The following is a 21793-nucleotide window of genomic DNA, read 5'->3' as shown; positions in this document are numbered from 1 at the left end:
AAGGCTCATTTATTGCATTAAAGTGTAAAGTTATAGTGAAAATTAGGTTTACTGAAAGCTGTATTTGTACAATTTGTTTGTGCACTGTTAATATAAACGATCAAGATTTAACCTCCACTTTGGGTAAGATTTAAATGTTACTTATTCGCGGCCATTTTTATGTATTTCTCCATAACGTGCTTTCCTTAACAAGGACTTGACTCCAGATTTGGTTTAAAATTGAGACAATTTTATTTCACACATTATTTCACATATTGTCAAGAAAAATAATACCAGTCATGTATAATTTACAATAATTAACAAATTTAAAGATATACTATGCAGAATTTTCCCCCAAAAATTAAGACTTATACAAAAGTAATCCATCTTAATCATCACTAATGACCCATTAGAAGTGTGTGCAGTTTATTTATCTGCAGAGACGATGCCATCTGCCTGTATTGTCTTATTTTTCTTGTTTTTTTCTGTGTTTGGGATGTTTATGGCAATGTAGCCCCACAGAGCTCAGGTGATGTCAAGGCTTTATAAGAAGATTGTGACCAGGTGCAGCAGCCAACCAAGAAGCACAGCACTAGAAAAAAAAAGCAATGCTAATACAAGGGGGTGATACGCCAAATGATAGTGAATCAGGGATTGGATTTTACTTGCACTTTTGCTGGGGACTGAAACAAACAGCAACAATCCTGCATAGTTTACCCTTAAAGAATGGAACCTGTTGTTGATCCAAAGTTTCACAATACAAATTAAATTTTTGGTTGACCATTGGTGTCATGCAATCAATAATGTGGTGTACATTAACATATTTTTCTCCCCTCCTTATTTTAGGTGAACCAGTTCAGGCAGCTTTATGCAAAGGTGATCAACGACAAGCATGATGATGTCATGGCTAAGTTCGGAGCCATCCTTGCCCAGGGAATCCTCGATGCAGGTTTGTCCCCTAACAGATGCGCACAGAACACGTTAACCTGTTTCTGCAGGCTTGTAGTTGGAAATGTAGTCTGGTAAATGGAAAGACACCAGCTTGATCTAGTCAGTAGGCAATTGGTTTATCCATGTCTGTCACTGAGCAAGAAATCAAACCAGTATGTGGTCCCACCTGCCTCTGTGCCCTCAACCCCTCAGGGGGAAACGACCCACATTCTTAATCACACTGTAAAACAAGTGAGCTGCTCTAACTGTAATGTGGGTTTGTGGTTTTGACTGTGTGTGATGTAATTTGAGTTCTTTTTACGCTCGAGCAAACAAAGTAACCCTCTTCAGTTGACCACCCGTGCACTGTGTCTCTGGAACAGATCATGCTAAGGTGCATTAACGCCTGGCGTTCCTACCTCAGCTCCGCTCTGCTCTCAGCCACATGGCCTGTTGGTCTCCCGCTGGTGATTACTGATTGTCTGATGGTCTCTGTGTTTGTGTGTCTGTGCCGGTGTTTGTGGACACAAGCATGCAGCATGTGTTTGTGTGTGTGAGGTCCTAGAGAGCTGCACATCATCACATGGAGAGTAACACACTCAGAACACACCCATATTCACATGTATACACAAACCCTCGATGCAGGCAGGAGCAGAAATCCATTTTCTAGCACTAACATAAAACCCTGTGTGCAAAGCCAGAAAGAAACCAGCTCTGTTTACACACCGCTGTCTAAATACACTATCAGGTGTTGCAACTTACACAAAGTCAAGCCTATCTCAAGTATTTGCACCGTTTCTTGAAAGGATAAGTGCAGTGTATGTGTTTTTGAGATGTTGTGACATTTTTCATCAGTCATGAAATTGCCTCTTGATTAACTCCACCCCTCTTGCAGCACAATTATTTTTGTTTTGAGCGGATTAGCCATCTTGATGACAGTCAGGACCTCAATCAAATCAGGCACATTAACCGTAATAAACTCAGCTAACATGCTGAGATGACCGTGCGTGAGACCATCCAGACAAAACCCTGACCACTGGTGTCATTTTTCATCCAGCAGACACTCTCCCTGCTCGCTCTCCTGCTCTTCACGCCAAACACCAGCTCTCAGTGCTTAACCCATGTTTTCAGTACAGTTCAGTGTGTAGCACACAGTTTAAACACACTGCTCCTGTTTGAATGTCAGACATGCTCAAGCTCGTGCAGTGTGAATGTTCTAGTATTCTGGTTCCTCTAGGGGGGTTAGGTATTTTGGAGGTGCACGGGTAATTGTATTTAATTTGACTGGCGGAAGCGATTAGAGCTCGGTTTCATGATCACTGGTGCTCATTACCCAAGAGATGTTGGTCTTTTTTGCTTGCTCTCTCGCACTCCTACCACTGCATACTCAGCACCCATTTATAGACTTTCCCTCTCTAATTGATACAGTCCATTAAATCGTTTCATCTTTTCAAAGTGACACAGAAAGCAGGTTTATTGTTGATATTGTCACATAACACCTTTGAGGAATCACTTCTATCCCTGTACCTCCCTCACCAACTCCCTGGAATGAAAATTGGCCCACCAAACTAAGAGTTGGCAAAAACAGCGGGTGGGGGGGGACCCGCCAGTCAAGTGCTCTCAACCTCTTCTCAAGTTTTTAAGAGACTCTTAAGCACCAAGTTGTGGTGCAGCGAGCAGACCTCGTGACTCATTTTTCATGACTCAACGTTCAATCTGTGGGACTGGAATGGTTTTAGCACTGTCAAGATAAGGCCCCGTTCTTTGTTTGTTTTTTTTTTAAATCATCTGAGTAGACTCAAAAGAGTGGGCGCAAAGCAAAACAGCGGATGATTTAACTGGTATTGTCTGGGCAGATCAGCTTCTTTACTGGAAGGGCTACTCCCTGGTAACTGACCCTTTTTAAAGGAAGGTTTTTCTTTTCATCCTTATAGAAATGACAGATTCATCCTGGTTGCCTCCTACCTTCTCTTCCTCACCCTCCCTCTGTCTTCCTTTCTGTTGTTCCTCCCTACTGTTTGTTCCAGAAAGGCCAAGGGAGGTCTGTTACTCTTTGGTACTGCTCCAAGGGCACCCTTGACCCCTGTTCATCACCATCTTTTTGGTCAGACAAAAAGAAAATTGACCTAAGTATCTGTTTGAACACACACTCTCACAAATGAGTGGCCACAGTGAGGATAAAACCCTTAAGCCCTGTGATGCAAACCCTGAAAATAAGCTCTGTTATCTATAACTACTTCAACACAGCTGGAAAAGGCATCTGTTATTTTTGGGACAGCTGACACCTCTTGTGATGTAAATCAATTATTAATCTTCTGTGTAGCTCATGTCTAATGATAATGACTGACCTTTATTTCTTGAGCTATTAAATGCAGGATACTGGAGACAATGCACTTGTGGGTTCAATTGGCTCACCAGTCTGTCCTTGTAACATAAATCTTTGCTGTAGGATCAAACATCAGACAGATCAAAGCCAAAAGACAACCTTCTCAGGGTGGTGACCATTCTGGTCCGTACCCTTATTAACCTCGCACTCCTGTATCTTACAATTTTTGTGCCAAGTTGACAAAAAGTTTGTTTCACAATCAGTGATTAGTATGATGAAATTCACACTCCCAAAATTTGTTTTAACAGTTGCATTCCTTTTTTATTGTTCAGAGAGTAGTTTGCCTCCACATTTATTTGGTTTTAACTACAAGGTTTACTGTATACATCGACTTAATCAGCCTAATCATGGACTCTCATTTCATTCACAGCTCTTAGGTGACCAACAAAAATTTCTACCCGTCATGAAACTGTCCTCTACCAAGCAGCATGCATTTTTTGACCCAATATGTATCAGGGGATTGCTTCAGGTTTTCTTAGCATGCATGCTCCTTTTCAGCACTCTGCTGCTTTGCTGAGCAAGCGTGTTCTTTTTCAACTCTGTCCTGAATCTGTTTAACATTAACACAGCATTGCAAAATCCGCTATTTAAAATCAAGATTCTGTCACCAGCATGTTTATGCAGAAAAAAGAAAAATGTCTGGAAGAACATTTGTGTAAAAACAAAATAAACTGTAGCTGTGAATAAAATAATAGTTTTATCTATGTTGACATTTAATATTTTCAAATTGTGTTGCAGTATGGAAATATTATATATAATTTTCGTATCAGAGTTATTTTGCACAACAGTTGTTTTTAATAAGCCATCTGGTGACCAGTTACATGTAGGTTTGTACCATATGACTAAAACCCCCTCTACCTCCTCTGCCCTCTGTTGTCCAGGTGGACGTAACGTGACCATCTCTCTGCAGTCCAGGACGGGTCACACTCATATGCCATCATTGGTCGGCCTTCTGGTCTTCACCCAGTTCTGGTTCTGGTTCCCTCTCTCCCACTTCCTGTCACTGGCCTTCACACCAACCGCTATAATTGGCCTCAACAAGGACCTCAAGGTACTGACGTGACTACGAAGAGAGAGTGTGTGTTCGTGTGTATGCATATGCTGTGACCTTTTTTTCCAACCCTGGTGTAAAACAATTGATTTTAAAAAATGATTCCTCTCAGATTTTCTTAACATGAAGCTCATATTAGTGGAAATTAAGGGACAAACACTCAAGGCAAACCTCTACCTCATGCATTATTTTGTCCTGACACTACAGTGGATTGTCCTGCATATACCCATCCCATATAACAATGATTTAAATATAACATATTTGGTCGGTTTGAAAGTATTTCTTGCCTTAGTAACAACTGTCACCAGCAGTCCATCCCTAACAATGTCGTCCTGATTGTTGGCCTGCACTTGCACATTGATGCCACGGATCACTGTGACATATTGGGGTCTTAAACAGACATTGGCTGGGCATTATCTCGTCATTGCTACCCTAATTGACAGCACCTGACACCAGGGACACTTTCACACTTTTGTGTAATGTGCATCCCTAGCTTTATAAGACACTACGGAGTATACTTGGTGTAAATCCTCAAATATTGCACAAGGGATAGAGAGCAGAGGGGAGGTGGGGACAACAGGGTTTAACAGACATTGTGCTGCGCCCTGCCAAGGCTCGTCAACACCTGTTTAACAATGCAACAGAAGTCTTTACAGACTTTGCCTCCCTCTCACTATTGGACAAAGAACATCTGCGTCATTTACCAGTCGTTCTTTTTTAGCAGCAAACCTGTAGGTTACCGTCAAAGAGATCACAACACAAGTCACTTCACTGCCTCACTGCTTCTCTATCTGCCTCCAATCTGCCATGAAACAGCTAAATTATGAGGTGATAACAAAAAAGAAGTCCCCCCCCGGTCACATCTCCATGCTTCCCTGTTGGACCTTAGGGATTGGGATAGGGTCATTTGGTTTCAGAATGCCGTTATAATTTGAAGGCTCACACTAAACAGAAGGCACCTGGTGCTGCTCTGGCTGGAGATCTTCTTTTTTGTTTGTCTAGGTATAGTTGACAGAGCACTTTCTCATTTTTACACAAGGTTAAGCCTGCAGCTAATATGTGAAGAAGGGTGTTGAAGCAAATGCTTCTTCTTTTGTCTAACCAGATAAATGTAAAATGTAACTTTGAAAGCTAACTAAGCCAAGCTGTTTCCAGGGATGGCACTTCCTGTAACCTCTGTAAAAGCACTGACGTGTCATCTGCAGTAAAAGAATATTAAAGGACAGTAATCACTGGCTCAGAAAACTGAATGAAAATGAAAGGAGAGTAAAACTGTTTCATTGGTAAATACTTTTTCACATTTAACCAAAATTACACTGGGCATCCAGTAGGGTCCAAAATTATGATGATATGAACAGAACAGACATCTATCAGTGTTTACCCTGTGCTCATCTTCAGGACACATAAATTCACTCTTCACTCTGAATCCATCTTTCTGTAAAGCTTCTATCCCACTGCACAAAATACCTACTAACGCTAACCAACATCTTGCTTTTGTCCTGAGAGGGAAAGGTTACAATTGGTTTTTCATTTCAGGAGTAAATGACTCTGCAGCAGTCATGGGTATTTATCAGATTTTGATCCACAGTGATGGATATATGACATCCAAGTGGACCCTCTCATTTTCAACCCTTTTCTGGCGCTATGCAGTTGACACACCGCCAGATATTTTGTCCGTCTCCATCTGAGCAAGCGTTGAGCAGTGTTCCAAATTATATGGCACCGAGTTTGAAAGAGAGACTGAATAAATAACAGATAACAGATATAAAAAAGAAGTAACTGCTATATCATCTTCACTGGCTGTCATGCTGCTTCCCACTGTCCACTAACCCTGTTTTTCAGCGCACTTGTGACATTGAATGTGACAGTCTGCGTCTAGTGCAGAGTCACGCACATGGCTCTAGTTGACTGGCAATGGGAAAGGAATCTATCATCTATTTTTAGCAGGTTTTCCCAGGCTTAAAAAAATCATTTTGCAGAAAAAGGGTGTAATGGAGAGCTGAAGTCATCATCCCAGTCTAGTCATCAATACTTCTATAAAACAAGATCCCAGATTTTTCTGTGCTTAGCCTTAGATAAATGGGTGTTAACTACTTTACTGTTTTGAACACCTCATCTTTTTAACCAAGAACACTCGACCAGTTAAAAATGTCAGTGAAACAAATGTGAGCTAGGAGAGGAGGTATTTCTTGAGCTCTCTGCTGAGTTCAGCGTTTAATTAAGTTGTTTTTAGGTTCAACAAACGCGTCCTTCTGCCCACCTTTCAGGGTTCCTTCTTGACTTGGCAGTTGACAAAACAGTCCCACCTAAGCTCCATTTAGCAGCTGCTAAATGGAGCCTGAGCTTTACTCACATTATGGTCTCTTAACAGAACCAAATATCAGGTCCATCACAGTGAACGCTATCACCTCAAATATTACGTCAGCAAGAAAATCTTAAATGCGTGAATAAAAGGTGATTTGTTTTCAGAAAGCTATCTGAATGATATAAATTTATAGTTTACAGCCATACTAGCGGCTTTATGTAGCTGTACTTGGGTACAGTGGTGCTGTGAGCTAAATGCCAACGTTAGCCTAGCACTATGCACACAATGACAATGTTCACATTAAAGCTGAAAAATATTGTCAATTAATTTATCGAGTCTATAGATAGAAGAACAATCTTGAAATATCTTCATAGTTAATTTTTGGTTTTATTTCATTTTTTTATTTTTGTCAGTTGTGAGGATTTGTTGCCTTTCTTTCTCATGTTATAATAAACTCAACGTCTTGGAGTTTTGGGTTTTTGTTCACACAACAGTCAATTTGAAGACATCATCTTAGGCTTAAGGGAACTGTGATGAGCAGTTTTCACTATTTTTGAAAAATTAATTGGCTAAAAGATTATCAAGGATGTTATATCACGCTGTATGTATGGATAAAGATCACCAGACAACAGGGTGATATGAGTTGATTTTGTTTGACTTGACTTTCTGAAAGAATGTTAGAGGTCTGTTCCCTTGAAAGTGGATCCAATGAATAGATCATGGCGAGGTTATGTAAGGTCACTAAGTGTCTTCTCTTTTTCTGTCCTGTTCAGATGCCCAAGGTGCAGTATCGCTCCAACTGTAAGCCCTCCACCTTTGCCTACCCACCCGCTCTGGAGGTTCCCAAGGAGAAAGAAAAGGAGAAGGTGAGAACTTAGGCGCCACGACAGAGCCGCTTGTTTTGCTTTCCGTTTTCTGAAATTATTAGTTGAGGAAAGCCGACCTCGCTTCATATTGATTTGTGAATAATTCTGAACCCTCCCCATCAGACTCATCATTTTCTTGCCCGTTGTATTTATTATTTCAGCATCTCTGGCCTATTTTTCTCAGTTGCTTCATTTCAGAATCCTAGATACTCTTGGAGAATGTAATGAAAGACCAAGCCGCGTTTATTTTGTGGTTGACTAGTTTTGTACATTTAAAGCCATGTTTGTAGAAGGTCTGAGTGTCTATGGTATTGTCTTACACTGTGGAAACGTCTCTGCTCTCTCTCTCTCTCTGTATGGCAGGTATCCACCGCCGTTCTCTCCATCACAGCCAAAGCCAAGAAGAAGGAGAAGGAAAAGAAAGAGAAGGAGGAGGAGAAGATGGAAGTGGTGCGTGGAAATGCTTGAAAACCCTCTCCTCCCACATTGCTAATAATCTTTTTTTATTTTCTTGCTTGTTTTCACTCCTTTCATTCAAAGCTCCAGTGTGTAGTATAAAGGGGGCGTCTGTTGACATAAGTGGTATATAATATTCACAACTGTTACTTTTCATGAGTTAATTATCACCTGAAAAAAAGAACTGTGTATCCGTAACTTTAGAATGAGCCATTAATATCTAAATATGGAGCGGGTCCTCTTCCCCAGAGCCTGCCATATTGTTCGACAGTAGATCAGAAGGGACAAATCCAGCATTTGCTCTAGACAGGGATCACTCACGTTTTTGTGTCAGCCACCGTAGTTCTCCTACATGCTTGGAACAAGTGAGAAGTTTTAATTCTACAACCTTGCTGCTAGATGCCACTTTATCCTACACAGTCCCAGGAACATATCTACACTGCAAAGTTTCAATTTAATTCTGTTTATTTACTAAGAATTAAAAATTTAGAGCAGTGGTTCCCAGCTGGTGGGTCTCAGTTCAAAAGTGGGTCCCGGGTCCGTTCTGAATGGGCCACAAGTGACTTGCAAACGTGTCACATTGAAAACAATACTTAATATTTTTTAATACAGTGAATTTCCTGTACAGAGCTTTTATTTTGAAGTGCCGTTTCCTGCTGTGGACTGAGTGACTAATGTTATTGGGCACAAATAAAACAATTTGCGCAAGTAAATTGCACGTAAAGTCAATGTAAAGATACAATTAGACACACCTTCTTGCTGTGCAGCACGATAGACGCGCTTTCGTGTCATATGCTTATTTGCAACTCGAAAAATCTGAACTTCAGCAACCAATTGACCCCACAATAGCCAATCAATGTTGAGATGTACCGGGGATGTATGACGCAGAGGATGTACCAACATAAGTTCATTAATCGATTCAGCGATTTCACATGCTTATGAAGCTAGTCAACACAAAATATTCTAGTGTTCAAACTCGCACTAGTAACACAACATGTGAACACAACGTAACAGACAGCCACTTGACAGAGATGGCAAACAAACTTGACGACATGGCCAAACACAAGTTTGATGCTGAATATATTAAACCCTGTGGACCATGAACGAATGACGAAGGAGAAATCTGGAACTCATGGCTGGACCAGTTGGGAACCACTGGTCTAGAGTGGGGAGTTGTATCTACTATAACAGAAAGATCTACTCTAAATTAACCCATTAACACTCACCCCCCATTTTGTTTGTGGTCTGCCTAAATGAAACCAAATGGAGTATTTTTGATCCTTAGATTCTTGAAATGTATCTGAAGTTAAGGTGGACTTTCAGACTGCTTTGAAGGTTGAGAAATGCCATGTAGTATTCAGGTGGATACCATGCAGTGCATTGTACCAGGATTATTTTTACAACAGCACATTCTTTCAAGTAGACCATATGGAAATGCGGCCACAGCTTGCATCCTGGTAGTGGTGTTTCCAGTTGAAGCGTTACATACCACATACCTTTTCCTGCAAGAAATTAAAGCACATACTTGACTGAATACCTCCTGGTATGCAGATAAAATCACATATATCCGGATACTTACTGAGGTATCTGCGGCAGATCCACACACTCAGATATGCAGTCTCTTCTGGTCTTTGACACAACACACGCACACCTACCTTTACTTCTTTTCACAGAGTTGGTCTTAATCTTCTCACTCATCCACACCCAATGTTCACAGACAGGCCCTGTCAGTCTGGAGCCAGTATAACTTTCATTTGGATTTTCTCTGGGCGTTAGCAGCACGTTTGATCCGCTCTGCCACGCTACATCTCAGCTGTGGTGCTGAGAGATGAGCTTGGAAATGGCCGGCCTGCTCACATCTCGGTTTTTTGATTTTATTTGGCTAAACTTTTTGAGAAGGCAGTGGAAGAGAAGGTATCCTCTCATGCTGGGTTCAGGCAGTTCACAGGATGTCATTTTCTGGACAGTTTTATAGAGCTGACTTTGGGTTTGACCATTTTGTTAATGTTTAGCTCATCTATTTTCCTGTGGTATCTTTTTATATCTATACTAAATTTTTCAACACTTAAATGTGTTAAGTAAACGATTGAGATGGAAATGGAAATGGTAGGGTAGCGTTTTTTTGAATTGCATAGACCAAATTAAGCATGTACATAATAATATTTAATGGTTACAAGGCTGAGGATAAGAATGCCCAAATAAAATCAGAGAAACAGATGCTTGGTGATGATAATAAAAAGCTAAACAGGCCTCTTAAATTGCAGATTTCATCAGGTAAGTATTTGTGATTGTTTCTATAGTTCACACCTACAGCCTCCCATTACAAACTTGAGTCAGAGGAGAAAAGATGGTCTCATTGTTTCAGAACATCTGCAGGAGATGATGCAGTTTGGTCTTGAAATACAAAACTTGTTTTTTTATTGCCAGCTCCCTTGGCACCTTCTGTCCTTCAGTGTGTTGTTTATGGGTCTCCAGTGTCTCCCAGATAGCCTAACAAATCACAGGCTGCCAAAGCAGGAAAGGACTGAATCACAACAGAAAGGAGGAAAACCAGAATTTATTACTCATAACTCCTCCATATTGTCAAGTAATGTCAGATGTATACTAGAAATATAGATTCTGGTTGTGCTGTGATTATGTAGGCTTTAAACTTATAACTGTGGATGATAAGCAGTTTTTACCAAACAAATACCTGGATTGCAATAATGTAGTTTTCTTTATACATACAAGACAAACTATAAAATGCCTACAAAGATAGATGTTAAAATAAACTGTTTAACCCCAGAAACAAAAGAAGACACAACAGTGTTTCCAAGTTGTATTATTGTTGGCGTCGCTGTCATAAAGATGACCGGATCGCTTTCAGTTTTCGTCAAAGCCTAGCAACGGGGCTCTTTTCTTTTGCTGGGCACAGTTTCCACGGTTACTTTGGTTGCTCCACTGTCTACCATTTCCATTACTGAGTATAGTAACTGCAAAGAACCTACATTCATACCTTTGGTAATTGGATATAGCTGCTGATAACTACCGGCTCTTTTTTCTGTTTTGGTTGCACAATGCCTGATGCACTTTCTGTGCGCCTTAAATCAAGCCTTCTTTTTCCACAGAGATCGTACCTGGAGGCAGACAGAATTGTATAGAGAAAGTGAAGCTTATATGGATCTAATCTAAATTTTATCGTTTATCATTATTCTATAGCCATTACATTGTGCAATCAACACCTCAAAGTAGTCAAAGCAAAAAATTTGTCTATGTAAGAAGATAAATCACAGAAGATGCTTCTTCTCTGTCACAGGAGGTCCAGGAGGGTGAGAAGGAGAAGAAGGATGAAGAGAAGGAGAAAGAGAAGAAGAAAGAGGCAGAACCAAACTTCCAACTCCTGGAGAACCCGGCCAGAGTGATGCCGGCTCAGCTCAAAGTCCTCAACATGCCCGAGACCTGCCGCTACCAGCCCTTCAAACCGGTAACGACACACCTCTGTCTGTCTGAATGTGTGTGTGTGTGCCTCCAGTTAAAATTATTCTAGATGTTACAGCCAAAAGTCCTACCAACAGATAAACAGAGGAGAAATTAAGAACAACAAACCCCACCAGTTTACCTTGAAGGAGACCAAAAACCACCTTTTCAATTGGTCTCAGTTCAGTTCAGTTCATTTCACAGCTGTGATACCTAAAAGTTGGTTCAAACTGCACTACACAGGTTGGGCGTGAAAGTACTCTGTTTATTACCTTAAATAATATATGGCTCCTTTTTTGGTATATAATGTCAAGTGCTTTAGAATATCTACCGTGATAAAGACACAAGTCCCAAATAAGGTGTTAAATGTACTTATTTTTATTATTTGTAGCTCCAATACATCTGAGAGTTCTTAACATACTGGGCATATATTTGATGATATTTAACTCTGTGAAAGTATCTCAGGAGTTTTTCCTTTTTAAAATAAATCGTTAGAATCAGGATCCAGCCCTTTGGTTGATTTTGGCCTCAGCCGAACATCTCCAAGTCCAGAAACTTCCCCCTTTTCAGGCCTATAAAGCAGACGACTGCAGTCCTGCTGTAAATGTTGACAGTTTTCCGTAGTAAATGGCAGGACGACGTGCGGTCACCCAATGAGCACTCACCCTAGTCCTGTAAAGAGGAAGTACTGTTTGATTTTGTGTCCACGAAGCTGAGTTGCGAGTATTACATTGTACTGTATCTTGTGTCAAGTGCCAGAATGGTGTCTTTGTAATGTTTTGTAATGCTGCTTTCCTTTTAAGGGTTTGTTTTCACATTCAAAGACAGTTTAGGAAGTGAAGAGGTTCTACAGACTTATCTCGAAATCTGGTTAGTGTCAGGAGGTTTATTAAAAGGCTATTAGGTGGATCAACCTGCATTAATATTAAGTTTCCTGTCTTTGATTTTTTTTCTTGGGGCTGAATGAGTCCACAAATAGATCATTTAATCTTAGATCTTTTTTCAATAAATTAACCCTCCAAAATCTTAATACTTCAATAATACCATAATTGTATTCTTTAATTATGGTTGTACTGTTATATCAAGCTGAAATATTGTGAATGTGCATCGTGACATTTCTTGTAACTGTAGTTCAGCTTTATATATTTTGTATCTTTGGCAGACTGGGTGCATGCACCACTAAAAGCACAGCAAAACTGAAATGGTAGTTATTTGTTGTTTTGTAATTGCACTCTATATTGTACCTTGTACCAAATCTAGCGTTTTAATGAAATTTAATGAAAGATTTCTGGTACAGGACATAAATCCTCTCCACCAGACTCCATGCACAAAACAAAATCATACAATACAGTACCAAAATACACTTAGTTAAATCACATTAGTTCATAATCACAAATCAGCTCTATAATCATACAGAACAGCCTTTGTTGACCAGAATCTATTTGTTTACTTGTTGTTGTTTTTAAACAATCTTTTTTATTGAGTTTTTAAACATTAAACATGAACGGCAACATTTCAACAAAAAAAAATTAAGTATAATATCCCCAACCTTGGCAAGAAGAAAATAGCTAAAAGAATGAATTAATAAAATAAAATAAAATAAAATAAATCAATAAATAAAATGAATAAATAAGTAATTTAAATAATTAAAATAATAATAATAAAAGTACATAAATAAATAAAATAAAAACAATAATAATCATGGCAAAAAGCTTCAAATTATTCAAAATCATGAATTTCCAAGAAGTCCATATAAGGGCTCCACAAACAAGCAAAGTTCTTCCTTCTTTTTGTTTTATTAACTTGTGCTTACATGGTTCATCATCATAGATAAATTTGTGCTTAATCAATAGACCACCAAATAATTACAAACTAACCCTCACACAATGCACAGAAAGTGGGAGAAATGGCAGGGTTAATGAGTGGGATACATGGTTGCCACATGGTGGGTTTATCTGGCCTGGGGAATTAAACAATGTATGTTGGCTCCAGCAGGATCAGTACAGAAGCCGAGAACAGCCTTGCTTGTAATCATCTTTTTAATCCCATTATCTGGACATCATAAGTCATCACTGTTATTGTTTTCTTGTAGTACAGGTGAATTCATGTGGACTCTCAGAAAAACAAAAGGACAGTGTCTTGAATAACGATATATTTTATCAGGAGAAAATGGCTTTTGTTTTCTCCAAATTACAGGCTAATTGGCAAATGGCAGCTCAGCCGACCACAGTATAATCCTGTGATCTGAAGACAACTCAAGAAAAATTGTTTTCTCATGATTAATTCTCTCATTATGTCTTTGACCTCTTGTTTTCTTGAGAATCCCACATCCAACTGTCTCAGATGCAGGTGCGTTGGCCAAAAGCACTTGAGTCTTTGAACAGAAAATCCTGTACACTGCTCCTGCGCAGCTTCACCATTTATTAATAACACAAACGTTTCAGTACTCCAGGTTGAACACTGCTGACGAAGGTTCAGGAGGACCGAAGCATTAGTGTTATTAATAAATGAAGTTGATCGAGAGCAGTGTACGGGATTGTCTCAACGTAACAAAGTATGTTAATTAACTTGTGATCTCGAGATAATGGCGTGGGGAAAAAAAATTGCAAGTGCAGCTGTTTTCAGCTTTTGTAGATTGGAGTACATAAAGAAGAAATTTTTATAGTTATAAAAAGTTCCTTCTCTTAACCTCTTTAGTGTGCTGCATTGCCTGCTTTCTGCTTCCTCACTGTAGTTTAGCCTGACTGTAGCACTCTGTAAATGCTGGGTTCAGTTAATTTCCTGAGATGTAAACAAATACAGTGCACTTTGAGCGGCGGTGCTTTGAACACAAAGATCTAAATCGGTCAGTGATAGCACTCAGCCTATTGACTAAATACTAATGCTACATTTTCCTGTCTGTCACCAGCTCCATACAGGCGGGATCATCATCATGAAAGACACCAGCGAGGAGGAGGAGGAGCTGGTGGAGCCCGTCTCAGCTCACGGCCCCAAAATCGAGGAGGAAGAGCAGGAACCAGAGCCGCCCGAGCCCTTCGAGTACATTGACGAGTAGAGATGCTCTCACAGCAAAGGTATGCATTCCTGCGCCTTGTTATTCATTCATAACTGAAGCGAACCTCAAGTGTCTGCTGATATTCAACACACTGCTCATGTTTCCACGTCTACTGTTGAACTCTCTGCCCCAACGTGTGTCTGCAGCGTCTTTAAAAGTCCCCGAATGTTTAAACTTGAAGTATTAGATCACTTAATCGTGGCTGCTGACAGTGTGAAAGTACAGCTAAGGATACATACAACACTGTGTCGCTGACACCTCTCTGGGTTTAACACACTCCACGTCACTGTCAGGCTGTTTTTCATAGGAAGTAACATTATGTGATAACACACAATGCAGGTCTGTGCTGTTGTTTCCAAGCCTAACCCAGTTTCACCCGTCACTGACGGAGGAATGTAAACAGCACTGCCATCTCCAAACACCAGCGCAGAGGGCAAACCTTCTCACTGTACTTGCAAATGAAGCTGGATGCTTAATGATCCCTGGCTGCTTGTTGTGTTTGTGTTGGATTGGCCGCAGCCTGCCTCCCATGTAGGAGCCCGCTGTTGCGTGTGATGAGACCGATGAGGTGTCAGTGACCAAATTAGGGCCTCTGTGCACACACTATGTCATCTTTTAATGAGGTTCAAGTGCTGTATGACAGAGTAAACACCGCAGAGATCACTGTCGGGCTGACTTCACTGCCGAGGTTTGTTTGCCAGAGACGACTCAGTGGCCAAGCAGTTAAAGTGACCAAGTTTTTATAGAAGTCGCAAGTTTAATGCCGAGAAAAGAAATATGTCAGTGTCACAGTGCATTTAATGTGTTTTACTGACTGTATGGTTTATAGTCCTTTTGCCCCTGCGTAGTCATGCGCCACCTATACAGGTGTTCTCACTGAATCTACCTGGTAGGAGCTCCTGTCAGGAAATGCAGTGTGTGTTTTTATAGCAGGCATCTCAACACCAGGAAAAGTACAGGTGTAATGATAACATTAATAATGGATAACAATATTTAGATGCCATTTTAGGGTGCTCTCAGACCTAGAGTTGTCTTGCTTTGGTCTGAATCAGGTGCTAATTTTATTACAAAGTTGCATAATTTTCTAGAGTTGGTTCGTGTTCTCATGGCAGCGGACCAGATCAAATGCCTTGCGTGAGAAAGCTGCTTTTGATTGGTCAGAATTTCCATGCAGGAAAAATCCAGGTAGTAAACGAAATGTTGAAGAAGAGTACACTTGCAAGATAAATGTGACACTTTCTAATGTCACAATGGAGGGACAACTACGCAGGTTAATATAAGCGCTGGTCATCGTGGACTATATTGCTGTCATTGTTCATTATAGTCAAACCATACAGTTTGAAAACGAGGCGCGGCTCCAACTAGAAAACAATGTTTTGATGCATTGGATGTGCTGAATGTGCATATTAAGGCAGTACAGGAGGAGGCACACATTAATAATCCTCCAGGACTGTAACATGCTCATGTTTAACCCAAACAATGTGTCATGTGACTGCAGCTGGTTCGGATCGAGGTCGTAACATCTTCTTACCACAAATTAATCACACCAGAGTTCGTTTGGAGTATTAAAATGAAGTAAATCTTATCTAACCACTGTGTTTTTCTCTCCTCAGGCATCAGAAGAAGTGCGATCTCAGCATGTTGGTCCAGCGTCTCCCTCCCACCCCCCATCTATACATCCACCTCCCTGCTTCACTTCCTCTTTTACACGTTTCTTTCCTGCTCTGGCTCCTCATTCGTCAGACAGGGAATGTTTTACATCCTCAAATTGTATAATTTTCTGTCCGTACAATAAAAAAATGATATATATTGGAGGCTGGAGAGTGTGTGTTTATTTGAGTGGCTATTTCACCAGGCATGCATTGAGGGAATTCCTCTAATCCCATACATTTAGACTGGTTTACATTTTCAGCACTCAGCAGCAGCTGCTTCAGTCTGCCCTGCCGTCTGTTTCCGTACAGTAAGCCCAGTCTACTGTATACATACTAAACAACTCTGGGTGGCAGTGGGGAAGGAGTGAATAACTTTCTGGGTGTGTTCAAGGTCAAAAATCCGGAAAATTATAAGTGATACTGAACAATCCATTTGAGCAGGACTCTTTCTGTTCGCAGGAACACTTTAACTTAGATTATACAATCTAGTGTGTTTCCTGGCCTCTTTATAATATTCCTCTGCTACATGCTCTTTAGCATTTGTTTTGGATGCAATCTAGGAATATAGTTTTAATCACATTTTTACACATGTACACAGATGTGCATATGTGTAGTAGCAGGATAACTCAGTGGCCACTATTCACCTACCCCTGACCCTTCTTGCTTTGCTCTTACTGCTTGCTACATCTCAATAGCTAGGTTACATGAGGAATACCGAGAACCGATGTTTTTATTTATCCTTTAGCCACTGTGTGTGTATACTACTATTGTTTACTAGGTTACCATCACACTATAGATTGTTACAATTTACTGCTAAGTGTTGCAGAACAATCTACTGTTCCGTTATGACATACTATACTATAACATTTTTTCTAAAATAATGACATACTATACTATGACATTTTTTATGACATGATGACATACTATACTGTGACATTTTTTCATGCAATTTTGACATCATGCTATATAATGACATTTTTATGAAATTTTGACGACATGCTATACTATGACATTTTCATGAAATTTTGATGACATACTATACTATATTTTTAATGAAATTTTTCACGACATGCTATACTAGTATGACATTTTTTATGAAATTCTGACGACATACTATACTATGACATTTTTTATAAAAATTTGACAACATGTTATACCTTGACATTTTTATGAAATTATGACGGCATACTTTATTATGACATTTTTTATGAAATTCTGACGACATACTATACTATGACATTTTAATGAAATTTTGACGACATGCTACACCTTGACATTTTTATGAAATTATGACGGCATATTTTACTATGACATTTTTTTATGAAATTTTGACGACATACTATATACTATGACATTTTTATGAAATTTTGACGACATGCTATACTATGACATTATTATGAAATGTTGACAACATACTATACTATGACATTTTTATGACATGATGACATACTATACTGTGACATTTTTCATGCAATTTTGACATCATGCTATATAATGACATTTTTATGAAATTTTGACGACATGCTATACTATGTCATTATTATGAAATGTTGACAACATACTATACTATGACATTTTTATGACATGATGACATACTATACTGTGACATTTTTCATGCAATTTTGACATCATGCTATATAATGACATTTTTATGAAATTTTGACGACATACTATACTATATTTTAAATTAAATTTTGACGACATGCTATACTAGTATGACATTTTAATGAAATTTTGACGACATATTATACGATGACATTTTAATGAAATTTTGACATGTTATACCTTGACATTTTTATGAAATTATGACGGCATACTATATACTATGACATTTTTTATGAAATTTTGATGATACACTCTACTATGGCATTTTTTATGAAATTATGACGGCATACTATATACTATGGCATTTTTTATGAAATTATGACATATTATACTATGACATTTTTTATCACATCACATCACATCACATAATGGGCTCTAGTTTTGCAGACCGGGCGAAGCGGGGGCACAGCGCACCTGTGCTTCGCCAACTGGGTGTGACCAGGCAGATTTTGCAAGTTTGGCACACTGTGCGCCTGGCGCAGCTACTCCTCTTTCCCACCTCTGTCCCTCCTACCTGCGCAAGTCGGAAAGAGGGAGGAGAGAAGGCGTGGAGTGGGTTTTACACACACATCACACCAATCAAATGAGCCCCTCTCCTCACCCTTAAATGCGCCGTGCGAAGGCGTAATGAGAGTTTACTCAAATCGCCATGGCAGAAGAGAGCAGCAGCGTCAGACGGCCAAACTCCTCCCAGGAGAAAGCTGATGTTTTGGTCCGGGAGGTCGAAGCTCGCAGTGTCGGAATATACGGAACTGTGAGCAGACCTCCACGGGCTGATGATGCAAAGGTAGCCTGGGAGGAGGTCGCCACAATTGTAAATCAATGTTGCGTTTCTCTCGTGCGCGCGCTCTCTCTTTCTCTCTCGCAGTCTCACTCTGTTTCTTTTCTTTTGGCTTTTCTAAGATGACAGATGCTGAATATATACTCCCTATCTGATGCTGTGGCTGTTTGTGGTTGGCTGAGAGGGATGTGAACTCATCACTTTGCAGCTGTGTTAATCAAATCAGGTTGGGTTTCCATTACGCGTGCCAAACGGTGCCATTCCCCTTTGATCTGACATCAGACGTGACGGGACAGTCGATATAGAGACACATTTATGTGCTGATTGCAGATAGTTGCATTGAATAGTGGTTTTTGGGGTATTTATTGCATCGTTAATGTGCCTGATATTCTGGAAACCTGCCTGTGAGGTTTTGGTGACGTGTCCACACTGTCTGCCGGTCAGCCAAACTTCGGCTTACACCGGCTGCACTCCCCCTGCGCCGACAGTTAACCTAGTTTCAGCTGGCGAGCTTTTAGCGCACCTTCAGCGAAGCCTTTTGGCACGAAACTGTCACTGCGCCAAGCTGGATCTGTCGATACCTCCCCCTGCTGCGGCGCCATACCCATCTCGGTCTGCCAACTACGAAACTGAGCGTGCCTCAGGTTGCGCTGCTCGAAACTAGCTCTGCGCGGGGTTCGCCACCCTGCGCTGCGCCAGGAAACTAGAGCCCAATATCTTTTTCAGCTCACTTCCACTCTAAACTGCAGAGTTCGGCACCAAAATCATTATATTAGCTAACAGCATTGACATTGATGGCAGGACATTATTCCCACGACACTCAGTTTTCACAAGTTGCCATGCAGTTATTAGTATTAATACTATTAGTATTACACATCCAAAAAGTCATTGTAAGTAACAGCTTCAATCCAACCATCCAGCTTGTTAATGTAGTCAGTTCTGCAGCAGCATTTTGTGTGGATTTTGGCCTTCAACCCAAGATCAAGTTTATCATCTTCAAGTGGCCAGTTTCCCCAACTTAAGTGTGATTATATTTGGTGAATGAAGCTTCATGTGGAAAAGTGGTTTGGAAAGGGTTCAGGAAATGATAACACTGGCAGTTGTTTTCTGCATGAAATGTGTTGGAATGCCACTCATTTGATTTTTTAATGTGTAAGGCTGGTGGAAAAACGTCTTTGCTGTGAAGTCAGAGATGATTTGCAGCTTGCGCACTCGCATCAGTAAACCAGCATATGTACATTTTGGCCAGACGTTTAGTCTAATCAATTCCTCCCTCCACATTCCCAGATACTTGGTCATGGAGGACTGTTTAACAACTTTATCGACTCCTCAGTCTCCTTGAATCTTTCCTCATCTCGGTTGTCTGTGATTGCGATGCAGAACACACACAGAGAAACACACTCCTCTGAGGTCCGTCTGACTTTGACCTTATCAACCATATCCATCAGTGTCATCACTCAGCATGTGTTCCTGTGACGTGGAGGAAGAGGCAACTGCTGCCTGACTGATGCAGAACTCCACGTCTGGTTTGACGCATCCTAAATATAGAGGCTGCTGAGTCCACAGCTGAGGGATGAACTTTCTATTACAGGATCGCATTCCTGGAGATGCTGTAACACCATGTAGTCTCCACAGGAGGGAATGTTTAGTCACACTGCAACCCCCCTCCCCCCTCCCCTCCTCCTCCTCTTTTCTCAGATCCACATCTCCTTGTTTCCATGTTCTTTTCCAGCTAAGATGAGAAGAGGTCTGCTGCAGCCTTCACTTCCCGTACGTCCTGGTGAAGCACGGGTGGGATGGAGATGTAAACTTGTCAGTCTGTGCATGTAGCCACGTCTCATACTCCAAACTTTTCAAACATTCATACGCTCACATTCTTGTGTGATGGAGTGAACTTCCTCCTCATACCTCTGTCTCCCTGCCTGGCAAACAAAAATTCTGATATGAATCTACCATGTAAGAACCTTGCAAAGCTCTCCCTTGCTTTCACACTTACGCTTTGTTGCATCCATATTGTACTTTTACATTTAACATAGCGGTCTTGGGTGTTTTTATGCCATTGGCGAACTCATTCAGAGCCCTGTTTCAGCTGCATGGCTTTATTTGTGGCAAGTCTGTCTGAAAGTCAGTCCATCTCAATAACTACCAGCCTTTGTAGGGATCAAACCTGTGACCTTTTGCTCACAAATCCATGACTCTAACCTCTGAGCTTGGACTTGTGCTTTTTAGGAAGTCTAAAACCTCCGTATTCCCTTATGAATACAACTACGACACACCATAGAAGGCAAAAGGATCCCTAGGTTGCATCCAGTCATACAGGCCAAGCTGTGGACAGGAGACAGAGGCAGACAGCCAACCAGCAGCGACTAATGTCTGTCAGTAAACTGACAAACCGAACGTCGAGAAACAGAGGAGGATGAGGAGAAGGGTGATGGTTTGTGTGAGTAGACGGAGCATGTAGTCACCGTCTGTGGATGCAGTGGTATTGACTGTGTCGATGAAAGGATGGAGGGTTCAGCAGCGCTGTCAAAGCAAACAAATGGACCCACCAGAGAGCTCATTGGTCAGGTCAGCGAGTGTGTGGCCTGCGGACAGGGTCGAGGTCTCTGAGAGTGTTTGGCTGGACTCGAGGGCCAGCGAGTGATGTACCAGTGGTCCATGATGGAGCTCTGGACTGAGCAGACTGTTCTGTCTCCTCTGGACGGAGGCTCACGCTGAACAAACTCAGGATGTTGTGGATTTTGGCTTCAGTGGCCTGCAGCTCGTAGATTTCCCTCTGTCCCTGATGATGAAAAGATAGAGACCTCCTATAGGGAAGCAGCGTGGAGCAGAGTTAAAGTTCTATCATGCTCACTTGTTCCTTTTTAGCCAGAGTTCATATGCAACATGTGCACTTTTTGTGAACTCTCATATTGTCTCATCTGCGTCCAAAAATCTGGAAATCACCACTGAGCTGTCGGAGTTCAAGATGAAGCGTCGTGCAGCCCTGTTTTAATGAGTTATTTGATCAACCAATCTTTATTTCTCAATCTTTTAAAAGGCAAAAATGCCAAGAATTTGCTTTTTCCAGACTCTCTAATGTGAGCTGGACTGATAATAGATTAAGGCTGATACCTCTCAAAGGTCTGATATTAATATATCAGCCAATATTCATCTTTCAAAACAAACCCATAATTTCAAAAAGGATCCCTTAACTTTAGATATTAAAGAACCACGACCAAAATATGTACTGAGCAGGATATTGTACAGTGTAAAAACAAACTTGTCAGTG

At 40.7% G+C, this 21793-nt stretch overlaps 1 protein-coding gene across 1 annotated transcript in view; it reads left to right on the top strand.

Moving 5' to 3' along the window:
• Window positions 1-16292, top strand: part of psmd1 (proteasome 26S subunit, non-ATPase 1) — a 45334-nt gene extending 29042 nt beyond the window's left edge. The window contains exons 19-25 of the mRNA XM_049587783.1: window positions 826-928; window positions 4177-4346; window positions 7425-7517; window positions 7881-7967; window positions 11269-11436; window positions 14338-14503; window positions 16098-16292. Of these exons, the coding sequence (XP_049443740.1) occupies window positions 826-928; window positions 4177-4346; window positions 7425-7517; window positions 7881-7967; window positions 11269-11436; window positions 14338-14484 (768 nt within the window). The 3' untranslated portion in view covers window positions 14485-14503; window positions 16098-16292. The remainder of the gene's footprint in view (window positions 1-825; window positions 929-4176; window positions 4347-7424; window positions 7518-7880; window positions 7968-11268; window positions 11437-14337; window positions 14504-16097) is intronic.
• Window positions 16293-21793: the final 5501 nt, after the last annotated feature.

This window comes from Epinephelus fuscoguttatus, linkage group LG10 (genome assembly GCF_011397635.1).
Source record: "Epinephelus fuscoguttatus linkage group LG10, E.fuscoguttatus.final_Chr_v1".
In the NCBI taxonomy this organism is placed as follows: domain Eukaryota; kingdom Metazoa; phylum Chordata; class Actinopteri; order Perciformes; family Serranidae; genus Epinephelus; species Epinephelus fuscoguttatus.
This window is presented reverse-complemented; position numbering and strand designations above follow the sequence as displayed.